Source organism: Limulus polyphemus, unplaced genomic scaffold, assembly GCF_000517525.1.
Source record: "Limulus polyphemus unplaced genomic scaffold, Limulus_polyphemus-2.1.2 Scaffold1383, whole genome shotgun sequence".
NCBI lineage: Eukaryota > Metazoa > Arthropoda > Merostomata > Xiphosura > Limulidae > Limulus > Limulus polyphemus.
The window spans coordinates 223,481-241,158 of NW_013666993.1; the positions used below are offsets into that span (position 1 = coordinate 223,481).

General features: G+C 34.4%; 1 protein-coding gene across 1 annotated transcript in view; it reads left to right on the forward strand.

Annotated features, from left to right (window-relative positions):
• The window catches only part of LOC106463349 (forkhead box protein O-like), a 31,112-nt gene extending 14,148 nt beyond the window's left edge, over window positions 1-16,964 (forward strand). The window contains exon 2 of the mRNA XM_013923372.2: window positions 11,756-16,964. Within this exon, the coding sequence (XP_013778826.1) occupies window positions 11,756-13,123 (1,368 nt within the window). The 3' untranslated portion in view covers window positions 13,124-16,964. The remainder of the gene's footprint in view (window positions 1-11,755) is intronic.
• Window positions 16,965-17,678: the final 714 nt, after the last annotated feature.

Below are 17,678 nucleotides of genomic sequence, written 5' to 3' on the forward strand. Positions count from 1 at the left end.
TCTATTAATCTCAAGAAGAGCTAGAGGCACTGTATCAACTTGCCCCTGTAACAACTAGCCCCAGTCTCCCCAACTTTGTTTAAGAAGTTTGCTTATTTTTACTATAGATTAGCGTGATTAAGAATATTACTTAATTATTAGTACAACTTTTGATTATTATGAATTTTTCAACCGCTGGCTAGGTGACATGACATAACTTGACAATAACCCAGGTCATCTTAAATCCTATCATGACAGTAATCCAGGTTAAATTAAACCGTGGTGTGATGTCATTCGACTGCAGTAAAGGTAATTGTTTTAAACTCTGGTGTGGTGATGAGTGGCAGCAACGTAAATAATTTTATTGTACCTTGTAGTCTCATCATGTTAGAATAGTTCAAGTTATTTTCTTACGTTATGGTCTAGGTTACCTTTGCCCTTGCCATGATATTACTTGATAGCATTTCAGGCTAACATAAATTCTGGCGTATCACTAACAGTAATTCCGGCCATCTTAAACAGCAGAGTGGCGATAATTGGCAACAGTTTATGTTCACATTTTTAAACTCTGTTGTGTTGTCATGTAACATTTGACAGTAACCTAGGTTACATGACAACAGCTCAGCTCACTTTTTGAAATCCTGTTGTACTGTGTCACATGTAAGTAATCCAGTAGTCCGGCTCACTTTCTTAAGCCCTTGGTTGACATTTGCACAACAAAAGTCAAGGTCATATTTAATTCTGCATGTCTTTCCTTGACAGTCATCTAGGTTACCTTAATTTTATTGTAACGTCACTTGGAAATAATAGCCGTAGTTTTTTTTCTCTTAAGAACAATTAAAGTTGCGTTCTCAGATATTGGTGTGGATCAGATCTCTTTTTCCTACATATCGGTTTTCCAGGCCATTTATTCAGATATCCCTCGTTGGATCAGCGGCAGGTTGACGGACTTATAACACAAAAGTCCGGAATTCCATTCGCTATGGTGGACAGAACGCATATAGCCCATTTTGTAGCCTTGCGTTAAAGTAAGAACAACAAAAACTTTCTGTTCCTGGTGTGACGTTTCATAAGAGGAATCTGGTTATCTTAAATATGACTTGGTGTTTGATAACAGCAGATCAACTCAACGTAAACCCGGTTGTGGTATCACGTGACAATAATTCAAGTCTTGATTTTTTGCCAATCGACAGCAATCTTTCAGTTTCTTCTCATGGGGTTAAGCAATGAATTTGTTATTTGCTCTCAGGATAGTGAAAAAAGATGTTTCAGTGTAAGATTTCAGTTATAAAAATAATCAAATGCTTTCTGTTGTATTTATAACTTACCATTTATATTTGTTAAGTAGGAATTTGCATTGCTAGACTTAACTGAAATCTTGAACACTTGGCTTTGTCGAGAGTACAATATTAATAAGAACGTGTATCTGTATAGTATAGTTACGGATGAAATGTTACAAAGTTTCTTAACAAATCTTTTGTTTTGTCCCGCCCAACGTCCTTTGTAACATGCCACCTATAAGGTTTGAGAACCTAAAACATAATGCGAGCTCACATAACGTATGAAAATCTGGCAATCCATTGATTTTATTTCATTAGAATATTATTAGGGATATTTCGTATGTGGTGATCCTTTTACTTGCTTGTTCATCTGTTTCGTTTGAACTTAAGGGAAGGCAATCGATGTGACTATGATTAACGAGGATCAAAGGACATAATTTATCAACAGTAGTGTGTATATCCCAGTAAACAAAATGTTTCAAAGATCAAACCAACTCTTACTGATAATTTGGGAAACAGACGAAGGTCAAATACCGTGTAAAATTATGGTATAAAATATAACCATGTATATAAGAATAGTTTCAGATTTTATTAATGCTTATGGTATAAAATATAACCGTGTATGTAAGATTAGTTTCAGATTTTATTAATGCTTATTGTATAAAATATAACCATGTATATAAGAATAGTTTCAGATTTTATTAATGCTTAACTTTTCTACGCTATACGTCATTAAAAACTCGACAGTTTAAGAAATCTAAATATGTGATTAGGACGAATAAACTATTAAAATTTAAGACATTGTTGTAAAGTCTGTGGGAACAAGTTAACAAATATCTGATAATTCGTGCAAGCTATTGCTTTGGAACAAAGTTCTAGGATGACTGTTACTACTATAAGTAATCATGTGGAAAGTGACAAAGCCGTATGTAATCTAATAAAATAAACAGTCACTCATTATAAACAGTCACTACTATTAATCTGAAGAAAAACACTACAATTACAAAGGTTGTAAACTGCGACATTTTCACTAATAGAGAAAACTCTTTAGCTGTTTATATTCTTTTTCACACAATTACAATTTGAGTTGCTTTCATTTAAAGGCTTTTACATTATATATATAAATATCTTTAACCGCGAACTACGAACACAGTATTTTGCATTTGATATTGCTGTCCGAGATGATTACTTACCCTTATACAAATAAGCTGGATTTCGTGTTATTTAAGTCTTTCGTGCTGTTGATGCACGTTTTAGGCTGGAATACCATAATCAAGGGACGGTTCTTTACTTAACCCGGGGATTTGTCATTAAAGGAGTAACTAAAACATGCTTCAGACAGAAGGTGATTATTATAGCGTTTGTCTCTATGATTTGTGTCATATAATCTGCTTCTTATTTAAATATAAAATTAATAAAACGCGGGCCTTACGAAATGAGATAAAGTGTAATAGAAGATATGTCATTACCGTTTTGTATGAATGATACTTTCGCAGATTCTTCTGTCACATCAGAGTATATATATATTTAATCATTTCTACAATTTAGCCCCATAATGTTGTTTATGAAATATAATGCTCCCCAGTGGCTTAGCGGTAAGTCTGAAGGCTTATAACATTAAAAACCTGGTTTCGATACCGTGGTGGGAACAGCACAGATAGCCTATTGTATAACTTGGCGCTTAACAACAAACAATCAAAGTGAAATGTAATACTTTTACTAACTTCTGGCACCAGGTTTCTTTATTATGGGTGCTGGAATGCCTTCATGAGATATTTTTACTCATTACACCCTTGAGGTTGCCATTTATAAGGTTTTTTTTTTTTCCATTTCCCTTTTCATTAGGAATAGCCACCATTTTATAGCTGGTTGCATACGACGAGCTATAGATTAAATGTGATATGATTCATTTTTATTTTATACACACGTGAAGCTTGCAAATACAGAATAAATGTACTAATATATTATGGCCAATTGCCAGTGATACTTTTTACAACTGGACATATTATTTCATACCCACTTTGTAGCTTATGCCTTTTTTATTTGCCCACATTTCATTCATAATAGATTTCTCTACTTTGAGCCTGGTTGTTGAACCTAAATTAATACATAATCGAAAGTATAGAGGTGTAGTTTTTATTTTCTCTTCTACAACTTTCTTTCTATCTATGAGAAAGAAAGAAAACTATACGGCCCGATGGTTAGGGCACTTGACTTGCAGTCTGCGAGTCATGGGTTTGAATCCCTCGAACAGACTTGCCGTTTTATCCTCGGGGCTTAATAACGTGGCTAATCTCACTTTTTGTTGGTAAAGAGTAGCCTAAGGGTTAGCGGTGAGTGGTGTTAACTAGCTGCCTTTTTTCTAGTATATTATTTGAAAATTAGTGACGGCTAGAGCAGTTAGTCCTTGAGTAGCTTTGTACGAAATTCAGTAAACAAACTTTGAGAAAATATTAAAACTACTGGTAGTTTACTCACTATCTATGGATTTTTTGAAACCATTTGTGAATCTCTTGCCTGTCCCGTATTTACTGGCTACTGCACTTTGGAAAGAGGTTGTAAGCAGGCAGTATATTTCCTTGTTCGTTAATCTGCGAATGGACCTCAATATGTAGAATAAACACCACAATTCAGGAAATATCCCGTTGATTTACTTCATATTTTGTATACGGAAATGCTTAGTCGGCACAGTAAATACCTTATCTCTATCTCAACAAAGCAGCGGTCAAATCAATCCCCACATTGTTCATACGTTAGTCAACGCCCAACAGTATTAACCTAACAACAGTTGCATTATATAGCTCAGGCAGGTCAAATAAACTGTTTTTTTCCTACCTTTTCCGGTATTTTTCTAAAATGTCTGGTTACATCAATTAATATGTATGTATGTGTGTGTGTGTGTTTGTATATTCCTTATATTAATTTATCAGTTTCTGCCACTCAGTGACACAGCAGTAAGCTTCGAGCTAATTACGCTAAAGTTCTGAGTTCGTTTCCTGCCCTTAATAACAAATAGATTATATCAATTTCATCATGAAACTGAATACGGTTAGACGGCATATTACATCAGCTTTTGTAAATAATATGATAATTAACATAAATAAAATGAGGAATATAATCAATAGATTCACATGTTCGATGACGAGGAACCCACTTTAAGAGTAATAATGGTTGGAGACGGCTTGAATGGGTCATGAAAAAAAACTTTAATATAAGTTTAACATAAGAGCAAGCCCCCCAATGGCACAGCGGTATGTCTGCGGACTTACAACGCTAGAAACCGGGTTGCGATACCCGTGGTGGGCAGAGCACAGATAACCCTTGTGCAGCTTTGTGGATAATTACAAACAAAAAACAAACATAAGAGCAAATGTAAAACGTTTCGACAAGGTTTTATCGTCATTATCATCATATTAAAGTTTTTCTTCCTTACCCCTCCAAGCCGTCTCCAAGCGTTATTAGATTCACATGTTATATAGGTTTTAGGCTTAATTTTTTTTTAAACTCTTTATTTCTTAAACTAAATTGCGATCGAAATTAAACTTTGCAAACACTTTTCTTTATCTTTGTTTAGTGGAGGAATGGAAGACATCAATTCTGTAATTTCACAGTTAAAAAGAATGATTTCAGTGATGGATCATATCAGTTTTTCTGTTAATCCAACTTGTCGTGAAGAAATGCGAAAATAAAAATAATATAATTCTAGGAAAGATAAAGCATTTCAATTAATGAACTGGATGAAATAACGTTTTTCTTTAAACTTTCGTGGTGCATGAATTTTCTCTTCCGGATATTATAAAATTTTACATTTGTTTATGCATTAACCTTTCTATTCCAGATACATCAAACATACGTGTAGGTCAGTATGACTTAATCTTCTCTTGATTATTTTTAGCAACATAGCTGTAATATGCGGAAAGATATTAAACTAGTGATGAATTTTTGATTACCTTATCGACCCGATTATAGGGCGATTTTGTATTATAGGGGCCCCTATTTTCAGAAACCATGGGAAATAAAAATATTGAGTGTCATAATGTCCTTTTCTAGGTTCAATCCAATAACTGAACAGCCTGTAGGTCGATTAGTTGCAAGAATTAGCGATGACCTTGAGTGAACATCTGGCACGCATGCGTAGACGGATGCTATTTGGACATTCAGAAATGCGGCAGGCTATAGCAGGGTCGGCCGCAATTATAAGGCGACTATGCATTTTACAACATAATTATTTATAATAAAAAAGCCTTATAATCGAGCCAATGCGGTAATCAATGCGATGCTGGACCAAATGTATCCTTTCTTAGTAAATAATAAATGTATGATCGAAGATAAAAACTGTAGTATAATATATTCAAGTTCACTGTCAAACGGTCAACAAGAATATAGTAAAACCCTTATCCTTATTAGTTCTAGTTTATCAATCTGGTATTAGCTAAAACTAGCTCTAAAACATATGAAAAATTTATTAACCATTCTTTGTTTTTGTATACCAATAAAGATGTCTGAGAATTTTGTAATGTATTAGTACGAGTACAACACACTACACAGTGGACAATGTGGTTCTGTTCATTGTTTGTAAAAAGAAAAAAGTGCTGTTATACATAAGGTTTTTCGTGATTTGTGGCAACATTTTGTATAAACAATTACCTTGCTCCTGGTCATTCCAGTGGCCCGTAACTACTATGATTATACAGTTCTGAACCTTTTTTGCAATGCAGTTGAAGTGTGGTGATTTTCAAGTGCAGATGGCACCTAAAATTGACCCCTTCTGGAAAAGTTCCATTATAGTACTATCTGATGTGAAGTTCTTCTAAGCCACGGTTAAAAAAGCATGCAAAACACGAAATTTTAAGGTATTTAAGAAAATATGTGTAATATTGAATTGTTTCAGTAAAACAGGGGAAGATTTGATTCTAATAAAAAAAAAACTGTCTACTCAATCGAATACAATTCGTACACCGGAGATAGTGAGACATTTAAACTCCTTACTATCTGAAGTAATTAAGGAGCACAGCAGTCTGTTGTATGATTTACTCTTCTAACTGTAAAGAGATGACTTACACAAATTTAAGTCTACAAAGACGACACAAGAGTCGTGTTCACAATCCTCTTCCAAGCACAAAGCAGAACAGAAATCTGTACGAGTGTTATCGGGCATGTGATAAATAAAATTCTATGGGGCCATATTGGATAACAATGAACGAAACGAAATGTATTTTTATGTGTTTTCAAAAGTCTGGATTTCAAAAATTATAGAAAACATTTCCCGAATTATCTTTCCAAGGATTCATAGTGGTTGCAGATTATGAAAATAACAGTAAGTTAACATCTGAAAGATCAAGAAAAGTGTCAAGGTGAACTCTGCTGAAAATGAACCTAACATGCTGAAACCACTATACCGAGAAGAAATGCCATCTCTGTAGGGATTGAATGCTAATAGGATATGGCTTCATCAAGACAAAGCATCCAGCCACACATCCATGTGAACATGTTAGTTTCTCTCCAGTTGCATGTACAAACGGGATTTCATACTATACCATTCGCAGACACCTATCATTACATCTATGACTCTGGGTTATTCAAACTGGCAATCAGAAGTCGTCGTTGACACACAGTTGATGGACTTTGGAATGCATGTAAAGAAGAAAGGTCAACACTGGTTTCAGCGTATTACGCAAAGACCTTCTGTAGTGAGATTACGCTGCAGAGCATTAGTCCATAACAGTAGCCATCACCTACAATATCATCGGTGGTGTTAAAAAAAACGCTGTAAGGCCTAGACACTTATTCTTATGTCGTTGGCATGGATCGTGATCACCCCTCTGTAATTCATAAAAACAAATTTGAAATATATTCATGGAGTGATTGGTGTAAAAACCATTTTAACAAATACATATTATCTTATTTAGAAATAGTTTTCTAATACAAGTCTTCTAAATGCCTCACACGTGCTCTAAATATTTAGTTTGTACTCCAGTATTTAAGTTCTCTAAATAATGTCTTACACTTGCTGTACATATTTAGATCATATTCCATAAGTAGAGTTCTCTAAGTAATGCCTTACACTTGCTGTAAATATTTAGCTCGTAATCCAACAGTTAAGTTCTTTAAATAATGTCTTACACTTGCTGTACATATTTAGATCATATTCCATAAGTAGAGTTCTCTAAGTAATGCCTTACACTTGCTGTAAATATTTAGCTCGTAATCCAACAGTTAAGTTCTTTAAATAATGTTTTACACTTGCTGTAAATACTTATTTCTTAATCCAGTAGCTACATTTTCTGAATAATGTCTCACACTTGCTGTAAGTATTTAGTTCATAATCATATAATTATGATTTTATCAGTAATAGTAGTGTTGACTGTAATGTTCAAGGGGTTTAAAAGCATTAGAATTGTTGTTTACATAACCACTCGAACCGTCTACTATAGTTACCACTTCTGTTTAACTACAGCATTAAAAGTACTTTTTAAACCATCAGTATTATTGTTTATACCATACTTGACTAAAACAAGGTACTTAAAATCGTCAATAATGTTACTTATACTACTCCAACCACTTAAATAGATCATTAACGTTAACTACCACTTAAAAGCATTGACGTCTGTTGTTGTAGCTTTTTTTTATCACATTCAAGTCATTTGTAAAATTAGCTGTATTTTTATCGTATTATTCAAATTATTGTTCATCATAGCAAATGACATAGTTACAATCATTAGTAGTAATAAATTGACAGACAACGGTTTATAAGCATAATAAAATGTTTTTATTTTGGGGGAACATACTACACGTTTTGACAGAACATTAATTTGTTTTCTGTTGAAACATGCTGTATGTTCCCCCAAAATAAAAACACTTTATTGTGCTTATTAATCGTTGTCTTTCAATTTGTTTATTATATTAGCATAATATGCTTCCTTACGCAAGTCATTAGTAGTGTTTGTAATAATATTAATTAGTTGACACGTTCGCTGCCATGTACCCCACTGGTTGGTTACAGCCGACTTTTAGTTATAGACCACGTGACATACCGGTGAGTCAGAGACAAATGTGTTTCAAAGCGTAATTTCTCTTGTGCAATATGAGTTTGGGACACTGTGACTGCTCCTCGGAATTTTCTGTATGGCAATAGGGTAGGAATTAACGTGGGTAGTCATTGTTGTCTACCACGTTATTTAACAAATGTGATTTTTACTTTCTGATTTTAACGTATCTATGGACAGTTATATGCGTATGTATCTCAGACCGCTGATTAATATAATGTTGTGATCCGAAAAATTAAATATTTGGGAAATTGACTGAAGCAGTCGTTGGTTCTTAGTATTGTGGTAATCCTGACCGAAGTTTGAGACAGTCTGGTGGTTAGGGCAATCTGGGGGGCGAGGGCTCGAATCCCATCATTGAACATGCTTGCCGTTTCAGCCATGGGAGCGTTAAAATGTAACGGTCAATACCGCTATTAGATTAGAGTAGCCAAAGAGTTGGCGGTGGGTGTTGTTGACTAGCTGTCTTCCCTCTAATCTATCATCTCTAAATTAGGGACAGCCAGCCCTTGAGTTGCTTTGAGCGAAATTTAACAAACAAACAAACGTTTGAGGAAACAGAGAAAGTAATATCAGCACGTCAGACATAGCCACAAGGTGTTAAAATAAATTAATTTATTTGATGTTGATAATCCATACAAAAACCATTCTGATTTACAATGAATGAAATAAAATTAATAAAACTTATACTTCACCATCTTAATGTAATTTACACCAGAACAACTGCTGTTCAAGCAGTTAAATTGTACAAATAGCGTCTCGACCACTACTATGTCGTATCGGTAAATTATTACATTCTTCTTTACTTTCACTCGTAAGTTATTATCATTTCCTCCTTCCCTTCAGATAGAAAGTCTTCTTCATTCTATGCTATTTTGGATACTCATGGGTAGCGCTGTAGGCGGTTTCTGTGCCCATCTAGGAAATCATAACCTTCAAAAACTGAAAAGAAAATTAAAGGATTGAAAGATTTTTGTTATCTGCCTGTATACAATCAATCGCCTCTGTGTCAAAAAGCACAAAGTATTCAAATTCGTTGACAGCTTACAGTAGTTAATTGAAACATTTTATTTTTATATTAGAATAAGTATAGCGTTTCGGGCATCGAAATTCGGTTTAACTCGGTTTAATTCGGTGTAACATTTCAATATATCTTCTCATATAAAATTATTTTAAGTAATATAAATTTTCTCATGATTCCTAAAATACAAACTGAACATAACAAGATTGTTGTGAACACAGCTACTTTTGAGTCTTGTGTAAGAGGACCGGGCGTGGCCTAGTCTTTAGCGTTCCCTTGACTTTGAATCAGAGAGTTCGAGGTTCGCGTTCCGTTCTAAAAAAACGCCCTCCGCATTTTGGGGTCGAGAGTATGCTATAAGAATGACAGTCAAATCATATATCTATTCGATCAGAAAAGAGTAGTACAAGAGTTGTCGGTGGGTGCTTTTAACTAGCTTTTCTCCTTTTAGTCTAACATTATGGACGACTATGCGCAGATAGATCTTGTTTAGCTTTGCGTAAAAATTATAAAGCTCTCTAAACAAGAAGTTACTTGTTTTGGTTTATTACCCCCAAACTTTGAAACTTCTAATAGTTCATGAGTTGATATCTCAAAAATTTAGTTTGGGTGTACCTCTGTTCCAATATTATGGTTTTAACTCACAGAGATGAGTCTCCTGAGTAAAAATATGTTTCTCTCCGCCTTGGCTAAGTGTGTTTGAAATGTAAACAGCATGTTTTAAAAATCCTTTACTGCCAGATTAACGCGGAAGGCTGATCGGGGGGGGGGGGGTCATTATAATACCCTGAATTTTTTATGAAAGGAACTGAATGCTAGTATTTACATGTAACTAATACAGTAATACGTTCTGTATCAAGATAATTTAAATTTAATTTCCATCTTTTGTACGTGTTTATTTATTAATGTATATTTTAAATAAAGTACCGTGCCGAGAATCTAATGTAAACATGTCTGTAACTTTTAATGTAAAATTAAACATTCACACACAATTGTTTGCAATAAAATGTCTTAACCCAGCATTGTTGTATTACTCAGTCATCTTCATTCACAGAGATATTATTAGTAAGAACTGTGACATACTTTGTTTGTGCCCTGATTATCATATTCGCATACATCTGTGCACCTTAAGTTTTAAGCAAAACATGACCATCTTCTCGGATCGCAGAAACCCTTACAGTCACAACTCACCAAACTATATGATAGACTAACCTCTGTCAATTAAGAAGAAAAAATAAATGTTGGACGGGGTGCAGCCAACTCGAAAAATAATCCTTGTATGCAACCTTGCTTATGGTTTGGTTTGTTTTTGAATTTCGCGCAAAGCTACACGAGGTCTATCTGCGCTAGCCGTCCCTAATTTAGGAGTGTAAGACTAGAGGGAAGGCAGCTAGTCATCACCACCCACCGCCAACTCTTAGGCTACTCTTTTACCAACGAATAGTGGGATTGACCGTCACATTTTAACGCCCCATGGCTGAAAGGGCGAGCATGTTTGGTGGGACGGGGATTCGAACCCGCGACCCACAGATTGCACCCTAACCACCTGGCCATGCCGGGGCCTTCCTTATGGACTAGCTCCGTAATTAGTGAAATTCGATATGGGTTTATTCTCTGAGTTCTCAACGGCAATTAATACGATATGATAATGATACATGTTTATAAATTCTGAAATAAGTTAATGATTAAGATACAGTCTCTCTTTCAACGTAACGAATCGCAAGATTCGGAAAGTTTATTTCGAACACCTGACAATCTGGCTTGATGAGTAAAGTGAAAGGATCAGACAGGGACAAAAGATGGTTGGAAAGCTATTATTGCATGTTTTTTGTGGAAAATCGTAATTAACCTTCCTAAAGTTCGTGTTTGAAAACATGGACAATGTCTTTACATTTGTTATCAAATAATAAATATATATATATTTCCTAACCTTAGCATCACTTTTATGAACGAAGTTGATCCAACAGTGTTATATTGAATATTTTCCTTTACTGCACAGATGATTAGATCCATTTATCTTTTTTTTTTGTATTTACTTTAGCATACAGTTAAATGCTCTCAAAATATTTTATTAAGATTTATTTATTGGCCTGCTATGGATCTTTCATGTTTTGATTCTTACGTTCCCGGGTAGACTAATGGTAAGTTTACGGAATTACAACGCTAAAATCCGGGGTCCGATTCCCCCTCGATGGACAGAGCGCAGATAGTCTTTTGTGTAGCTTTGGGCTAAGATAACAACAACAACTATTTCTTACTTGTACGGTGCACGTTAATGAAGAACATTTATAAAAATAATGTATAAAAGCTTGACCAATTTCTTTAAAACAACAAAAGCTATTTATTGTCAGAAAATATTTATTATTCACGATTTAGTTGAATAATGCGTATGTTATATATTTTAAGTCTCTTTTTATTATCATTTACAGAACTCCATTCGACACAACTTATCTTTGCACAGTCGTTTCATGAGGGTACAGAACGAAGGAACTGGCAAAAGTTCATGGTGGATGATCAATCCAGATGCCAAGCCAGGGAAGTCTACACGGCGGAGAGCCACCAGTATGGAAACTCAAAAATACGAGAAGAAGCGAGGTCGTGTTAGAAAGAAAGTGGAAGCACTGCGAAGTGGATTGGACACCAGTTCTGCCAGTCCACCCTCCAAACTTTCTGAAGGACTGGATACTTTCCCCGAGTCTCCAACACATATTGGCTTCCAGTTGAGCCCAGATTTCCGTCCTCGAACGTCATCTAATGCCAGCTCGTGTGGCCGACTCTCACCCATCCCTGCCGTTGAAACAGACATGCATGACAATCAAGTCCCATGCTTGTCTCCCATTCCTTGGGTTCCAGATCATAGACTCTTCATGCAATCATCTGATAACCTGGATAGGTATGGTGCTGACCAACTTGGAGACTCTTTAGCTGAGACAGTGAAACTTGAGGAGAAAGAATTGGGCTACTTGAAGACGAGCCCTCCAGAATACACATCTCCAGTGATTAGTCCTCAGAGTACTATCACCAACTATAATCTAGACAGCTACCAGTACAATGGGAAAGTGAATGACGACTATAAGTTTTTTAATTCTCCCGCCAGTGACGAACAAACATTCATCAGGCAACAATCTCATGACCAAAGTCCAAAGCACAGCCCACAATTAACAGAAATCTCCATATTTCAAGATCAAGTTGTTTCTCCTTGCCATACTAGGCTCCAAATAACACTGCCTAGAGCGCAGCGTTTGTCACCAGACTCCTCCAGTCAACAGCAGAACCCGACAGATATATCTGTATTGGAAGTTCTGTCTCCTGGTCACTCCAGTCAACAGCAGCTCTCAGCGGAAATTTCTCCCTTGCAAGTTCTGCCTCCTGGTCACTTAAACCAACAGCAATCTCGTAAAGAGCTATCAATTATACAGGCTTTGTCTGCTGTCCACTCTAGCCAACAGCCTCTCCAACAATCTAACTTCTTCTCTCAAGACAACATGGCAGCATTGACTTCAGATAATCTACCTATAGAGTACTTCTTAAATGGCACTTCTAATGATCAAGCATTTGGCCGCTTTATGCCACAACCCAATCACATTGCATTGCCAAATGACTTGGATCTAAATATGGACATTTTAGAGGGTGATCTTGAGTGTGACGTAGATCAGGTCATCCGCCATGAACTGAATGTAGATGGTAACCTTGACTTTAACTTCGAAGCAGCCAGTACAGTCACCACCAGTTCTGACGCAACAGCGTCATGCCCCCCTGGTATTACAACTAAAAACCGACGACCATGGGTATACTGAAGCAAAGTCTAGCATTGGAGATGTTTAAAGTAACTGTTCCACAAGGACTGTTACGTATATATTCTTTTTTTTATATTCATGTTTGGAAAGGGACAATATCATCTGTGAAATCTGTGATTGATTATTAAAGCCATTTCTGCTATATATTCTAATCTACGTTAAGTTTGAACTTTTATAATTTTAGTGATTTCTTCCAATGTTCTAAGATTTTCCAACATAGACTGATTTTAGGCTTACTTGTAACCCCTAGTTTGTAATGTTTGTATATTGAAGAAAGTGCTTGCGATAATAGGAGTTTAAAGTTAACCTGGGAGATTAAGCTTTAAGGATATGAATTTGTTTACGTTAATAGAAGATACTTTTTTCACATTCAAATTTTAATTTCTTTTCATACAAAACTCTTGCATTCTAAGATAGTTGTCAATTACTATGGCGTGTGCAATAATACAATTAATTGTTATAAAATGTCTGCTAAAGACTGATAGACTATTAGAATTGTCGTTCCAAGTCAAACTTTTGGGCAATCTGCTGTTCTAACACTTTTACAGTCCAGTGCCGTGAATAAATACTATTTCTGATAAGTTTGATTTTTTTATGATGTTGATTCAAGTTAAAATCAAGTAAAGAATGGTTATCATTTTCTCTAAATTTATGATTGTTTTGCTACTTGAAAATAAATAATCTTAATAATTCTCTTTTTTTTCATTATTTTAATCGAGTGACCCTCTGCTTTGTTATAGCTACTACGTTTTTACACGCATGTTCAAGTTTAAAAATATAAAAAATATACAAACAAAACCATGTTCAGAAGTTTATAATATAATGGAAGCAGGATACCATGAGCTTCTAAAGCCGTTACTGTTATTCACGAGCTAAGATGCACCAGTGATCTCTTCCTGTTTGATGGTATATCCGTCCGTGTCTGAACATATACAATTTGTGAATTTCTAAAAGTGAATTATTTTAATCACACTATGAGAAATCACGTAATTGGATGAAAAAGCTAAGCCTTAAAGTTTATTTTCTGAGATGATCCGCATCTCTTGGATACAATGTCTTTATTACTCACTTTGGATAAGAAAAATATTGTAATTTGAATTTTGCTTCTGAAAATCTTCAAGAAATATTACGAACTGTTATATTTTAAATAAATGAATGAAATGCATGAAGTGCCAACTGTTTGTTTATGTTTGTATATATAAAATCACTCATTATGAAACAAGCTACACAGTCACTTCCGTAGGTTTTGTAAATTAGACAGAATAATTCGTTCTATACAGCGCCTAGAAATGAGAACCTACTGAAGAGTGAATGACAAGAGTATTGACAGCCTGTGTCCCTTGAGAGAATTATTTTACTGCGAATAATGTATATAGAATGTATGTAATCTCTAGTGTTATTGTATATTATGTAGAATCAAACTCGTTTTCATTGTTGTTATCTTCTTTTTTTATCTGTATTATGAATTAAGAGTAAATCGTGTAAGATAATTTTCTATGAGATTTTCATGTTTTCATTTTACACTATATAGTATATAATTTTTCAGGAAAATCTCTCATCTTTCCTTACTATGTTTTATTGCGTATGCTTTTCTCTATTTCTAAATTTGATGTACATTTTTAAAAAGTTTACCACGGTATATATTTCTGTTTGTTGTATATTATCTTTTGATAACTTGAAACCAATCTTTACAGGAAATGCACAGATTTTTATGTCCAGATTTCTAAATAGAAAATCAGAGTATCAGTTTTATAAATTATGAAGAAAGAAAGGATGATTCTAGAAACCTTCTTTGATATACAGATTTGTGTATTTATTCAACGATATTGAATAACGGTAAATCAGTTGTAAAAAGCCCTGGCAGCAGTTATTTAATCTGTCCGTTCATCTTTCTTTGTTTTAATTGTACATCTTCAGAACTAGTTATATAAACTCATTGTTATTTTTTGTTGTTTTGTTTGTTTTTGCTTTCCAATTATGATTTGATGAAGCTATTTGTTTGAAAAGAAAATACATATAATAAATACGGTAGTATATATATATATATATATTATACTGCCGTGACTTGGTAAACCTATATTTTGTGTAGTGTTTGATTAATTTTACTAAACAATTCTTAACTGTTTATGTGCTTAACCTTTTGTACCACAATAAACCAAGTTTGTAATTCCAAACTGTAACTGGTTGATGGTAGATCTAAATATGTAACAACACATCAGAAGTTTTGTAGTTTGCCTATGTATATTGTTAGTCCACAACTACCACGTGCTATGTAATCAGACGCATATAAAGGAAAATTTCATGTATATGGAATATACTGACATACAGATAAGTTTCAAGTCACATCATATTGACGATATGTTTATGAAAGTTTATCGAAAGAGGTTGAAACACGTCAACTTATAACGATATTTTAACGTCACAAGTTCGTGAATTACTATATCGGTGGTGAACAATGGAAGCTTCCAGCTTTTTCTGCTAAATTATTCTGTTTCACTTCTTATAATCTATGGATTGAAAGCAAAACCTTAAGTTTGTTGTTGCCCATCTTCAAAACATTTTGGGTAGGATACATATGATTTTATTAGCTTTGCTGGAATATTGAACACACTGAAGTTCCACATTATGAGATTAAATTAGTCTTCAACCATTCATATCTCATCCTTAAGTTAGCCGCTTATAGCCTAGCCACTAACAAGTAATTACGGTTATGTGCCTTATGGCATGTATCCAGGTTTATAAAATTTCACGTTGTTGAGTTTACCTGTCATACTTTGACAGTACAGAAGAAGAAATATAGGAAATTGACGAGTCTCTTACATAACTTTGGCAAAATATTATTACACCCAAAGCTGAGATTCTATTTTAAGAATTCACGTGACCTTCAAACTGGCACATAATTTCATACTGCCGACTTGATATTTTACGTCACAATCGTATTAGGAGTGTACATTATATAACACTGCAAGTCGCGTTTCCAGCACAGTTACTGACAATGTCATTTCTTATATACATGCAAAATTACTAGCCAGATCAACACGGTTTGTCTTGTTTTATTTGTTAAAAAAACGATAAAAGTACAAAATTTGAATATAAGGTATACCATTGTATTGTTTTGTAGAATAGATTCAGTATATGTGGTAATAACGTGTAGTCTTTGTGAGCTTGTAATGTGCCATGAAGTGTACAGTGTATGTGACTCTAAAATGAAGTGGATAATTGTGAAACGTAGATTGTTTACTATGATATCAAATGTACGTGAATAACGAAGAATGAGGAGACTTAGATAATTTATTATGATATCGCATATATGATGAGTATATTGCTTTGATAATCTTATTAAGATTAAATTTTGAGATATCCATTAAAAATATCAGGGTCAAAATCTAAATCCCTCTGGACTTTATTATAGTTTTCTCTTAACATATAACCTGGAACAACATTCCTCAACCTATGAGTCGCGACCCAAAATTGGCTCGTCAGAATGTGTGAAATGGTGAGGAAGAAGCATTGAAAATATATAAAATTTTTTCATTGGAGTAATAGATAATACAGAAAAGTGTAATGTTCTATGTATGATCTTATGCATTTAGTGGAGTATAGAGTAGTATTTGTTGGACTGAAATTCGATGTATTTCTATAGAGTATTAACATCTGTCATGAGAAACAGTGCGCATTGAAGCCAGAAGCCCATATTATAGTATCTATGGTTTTTGTTGTTAATAATAAGATAAGTGGTATGTATTATATTAATGTTCAAGAATAGTTGCTGTTCACTTACGTGCTGTAAAATGAAAATCTTCGTGGAATGTTTCTTTAAATAAATAGCCTTTTTATTACATGTTTTGTGTCAGTTGACGATTAAAAACTTAGAAAGAAACAGCACCTCTTGACTAAATAAAAACTAGTTAATTAACACCGAGAACTGAGTAATACGGAAACAAGTGAAGTTTGTAGATACATGTACAGATGATCGGCAGAACCTCCTTCCATCTGGATCTTCTTCAAGCTAAGTTCCTATAAAAAAGCAAAGATATATTCTTTCATATCACAACTTATGTTCAAGCTTTGAAATATTCATCTGCATTTGTTTATTTACATAATTCCAGGAAGCAGCAGCTAAAATAGCAATGTTTCACTTCCGTATACTTAGAAAATATACCTATTCTGTTGTTTGATGGATATCTTCTCTTCCCACAAACTCGCCATTTTTTCCATTTATGTAAGAATGCTTACACTAAATGTATATTATAATATCATTTAGAATATCTGTTCCAGATGTTAAATATTTTTCTGAACATTAGGTAATTAATTTGAGGCTAATACTTTGTTTACTAATTATATGAACTATGCCACCTTATATTTGGTACTTATTAAGATAATTGGCGACCGTAAAGAATAGCTTAATGACCTTCACTGCCTTATATCATTGAGAAAATACTGTTAAGACAGCGGAAGTCACGTGACGCTGCTGGCGCGTTTGGCGCTGGTAGCGTGAGTGATGTTTCTCGAATTATCGGGGAAGTCCGCGAATGTTGGAGATACCTCTTCGCTA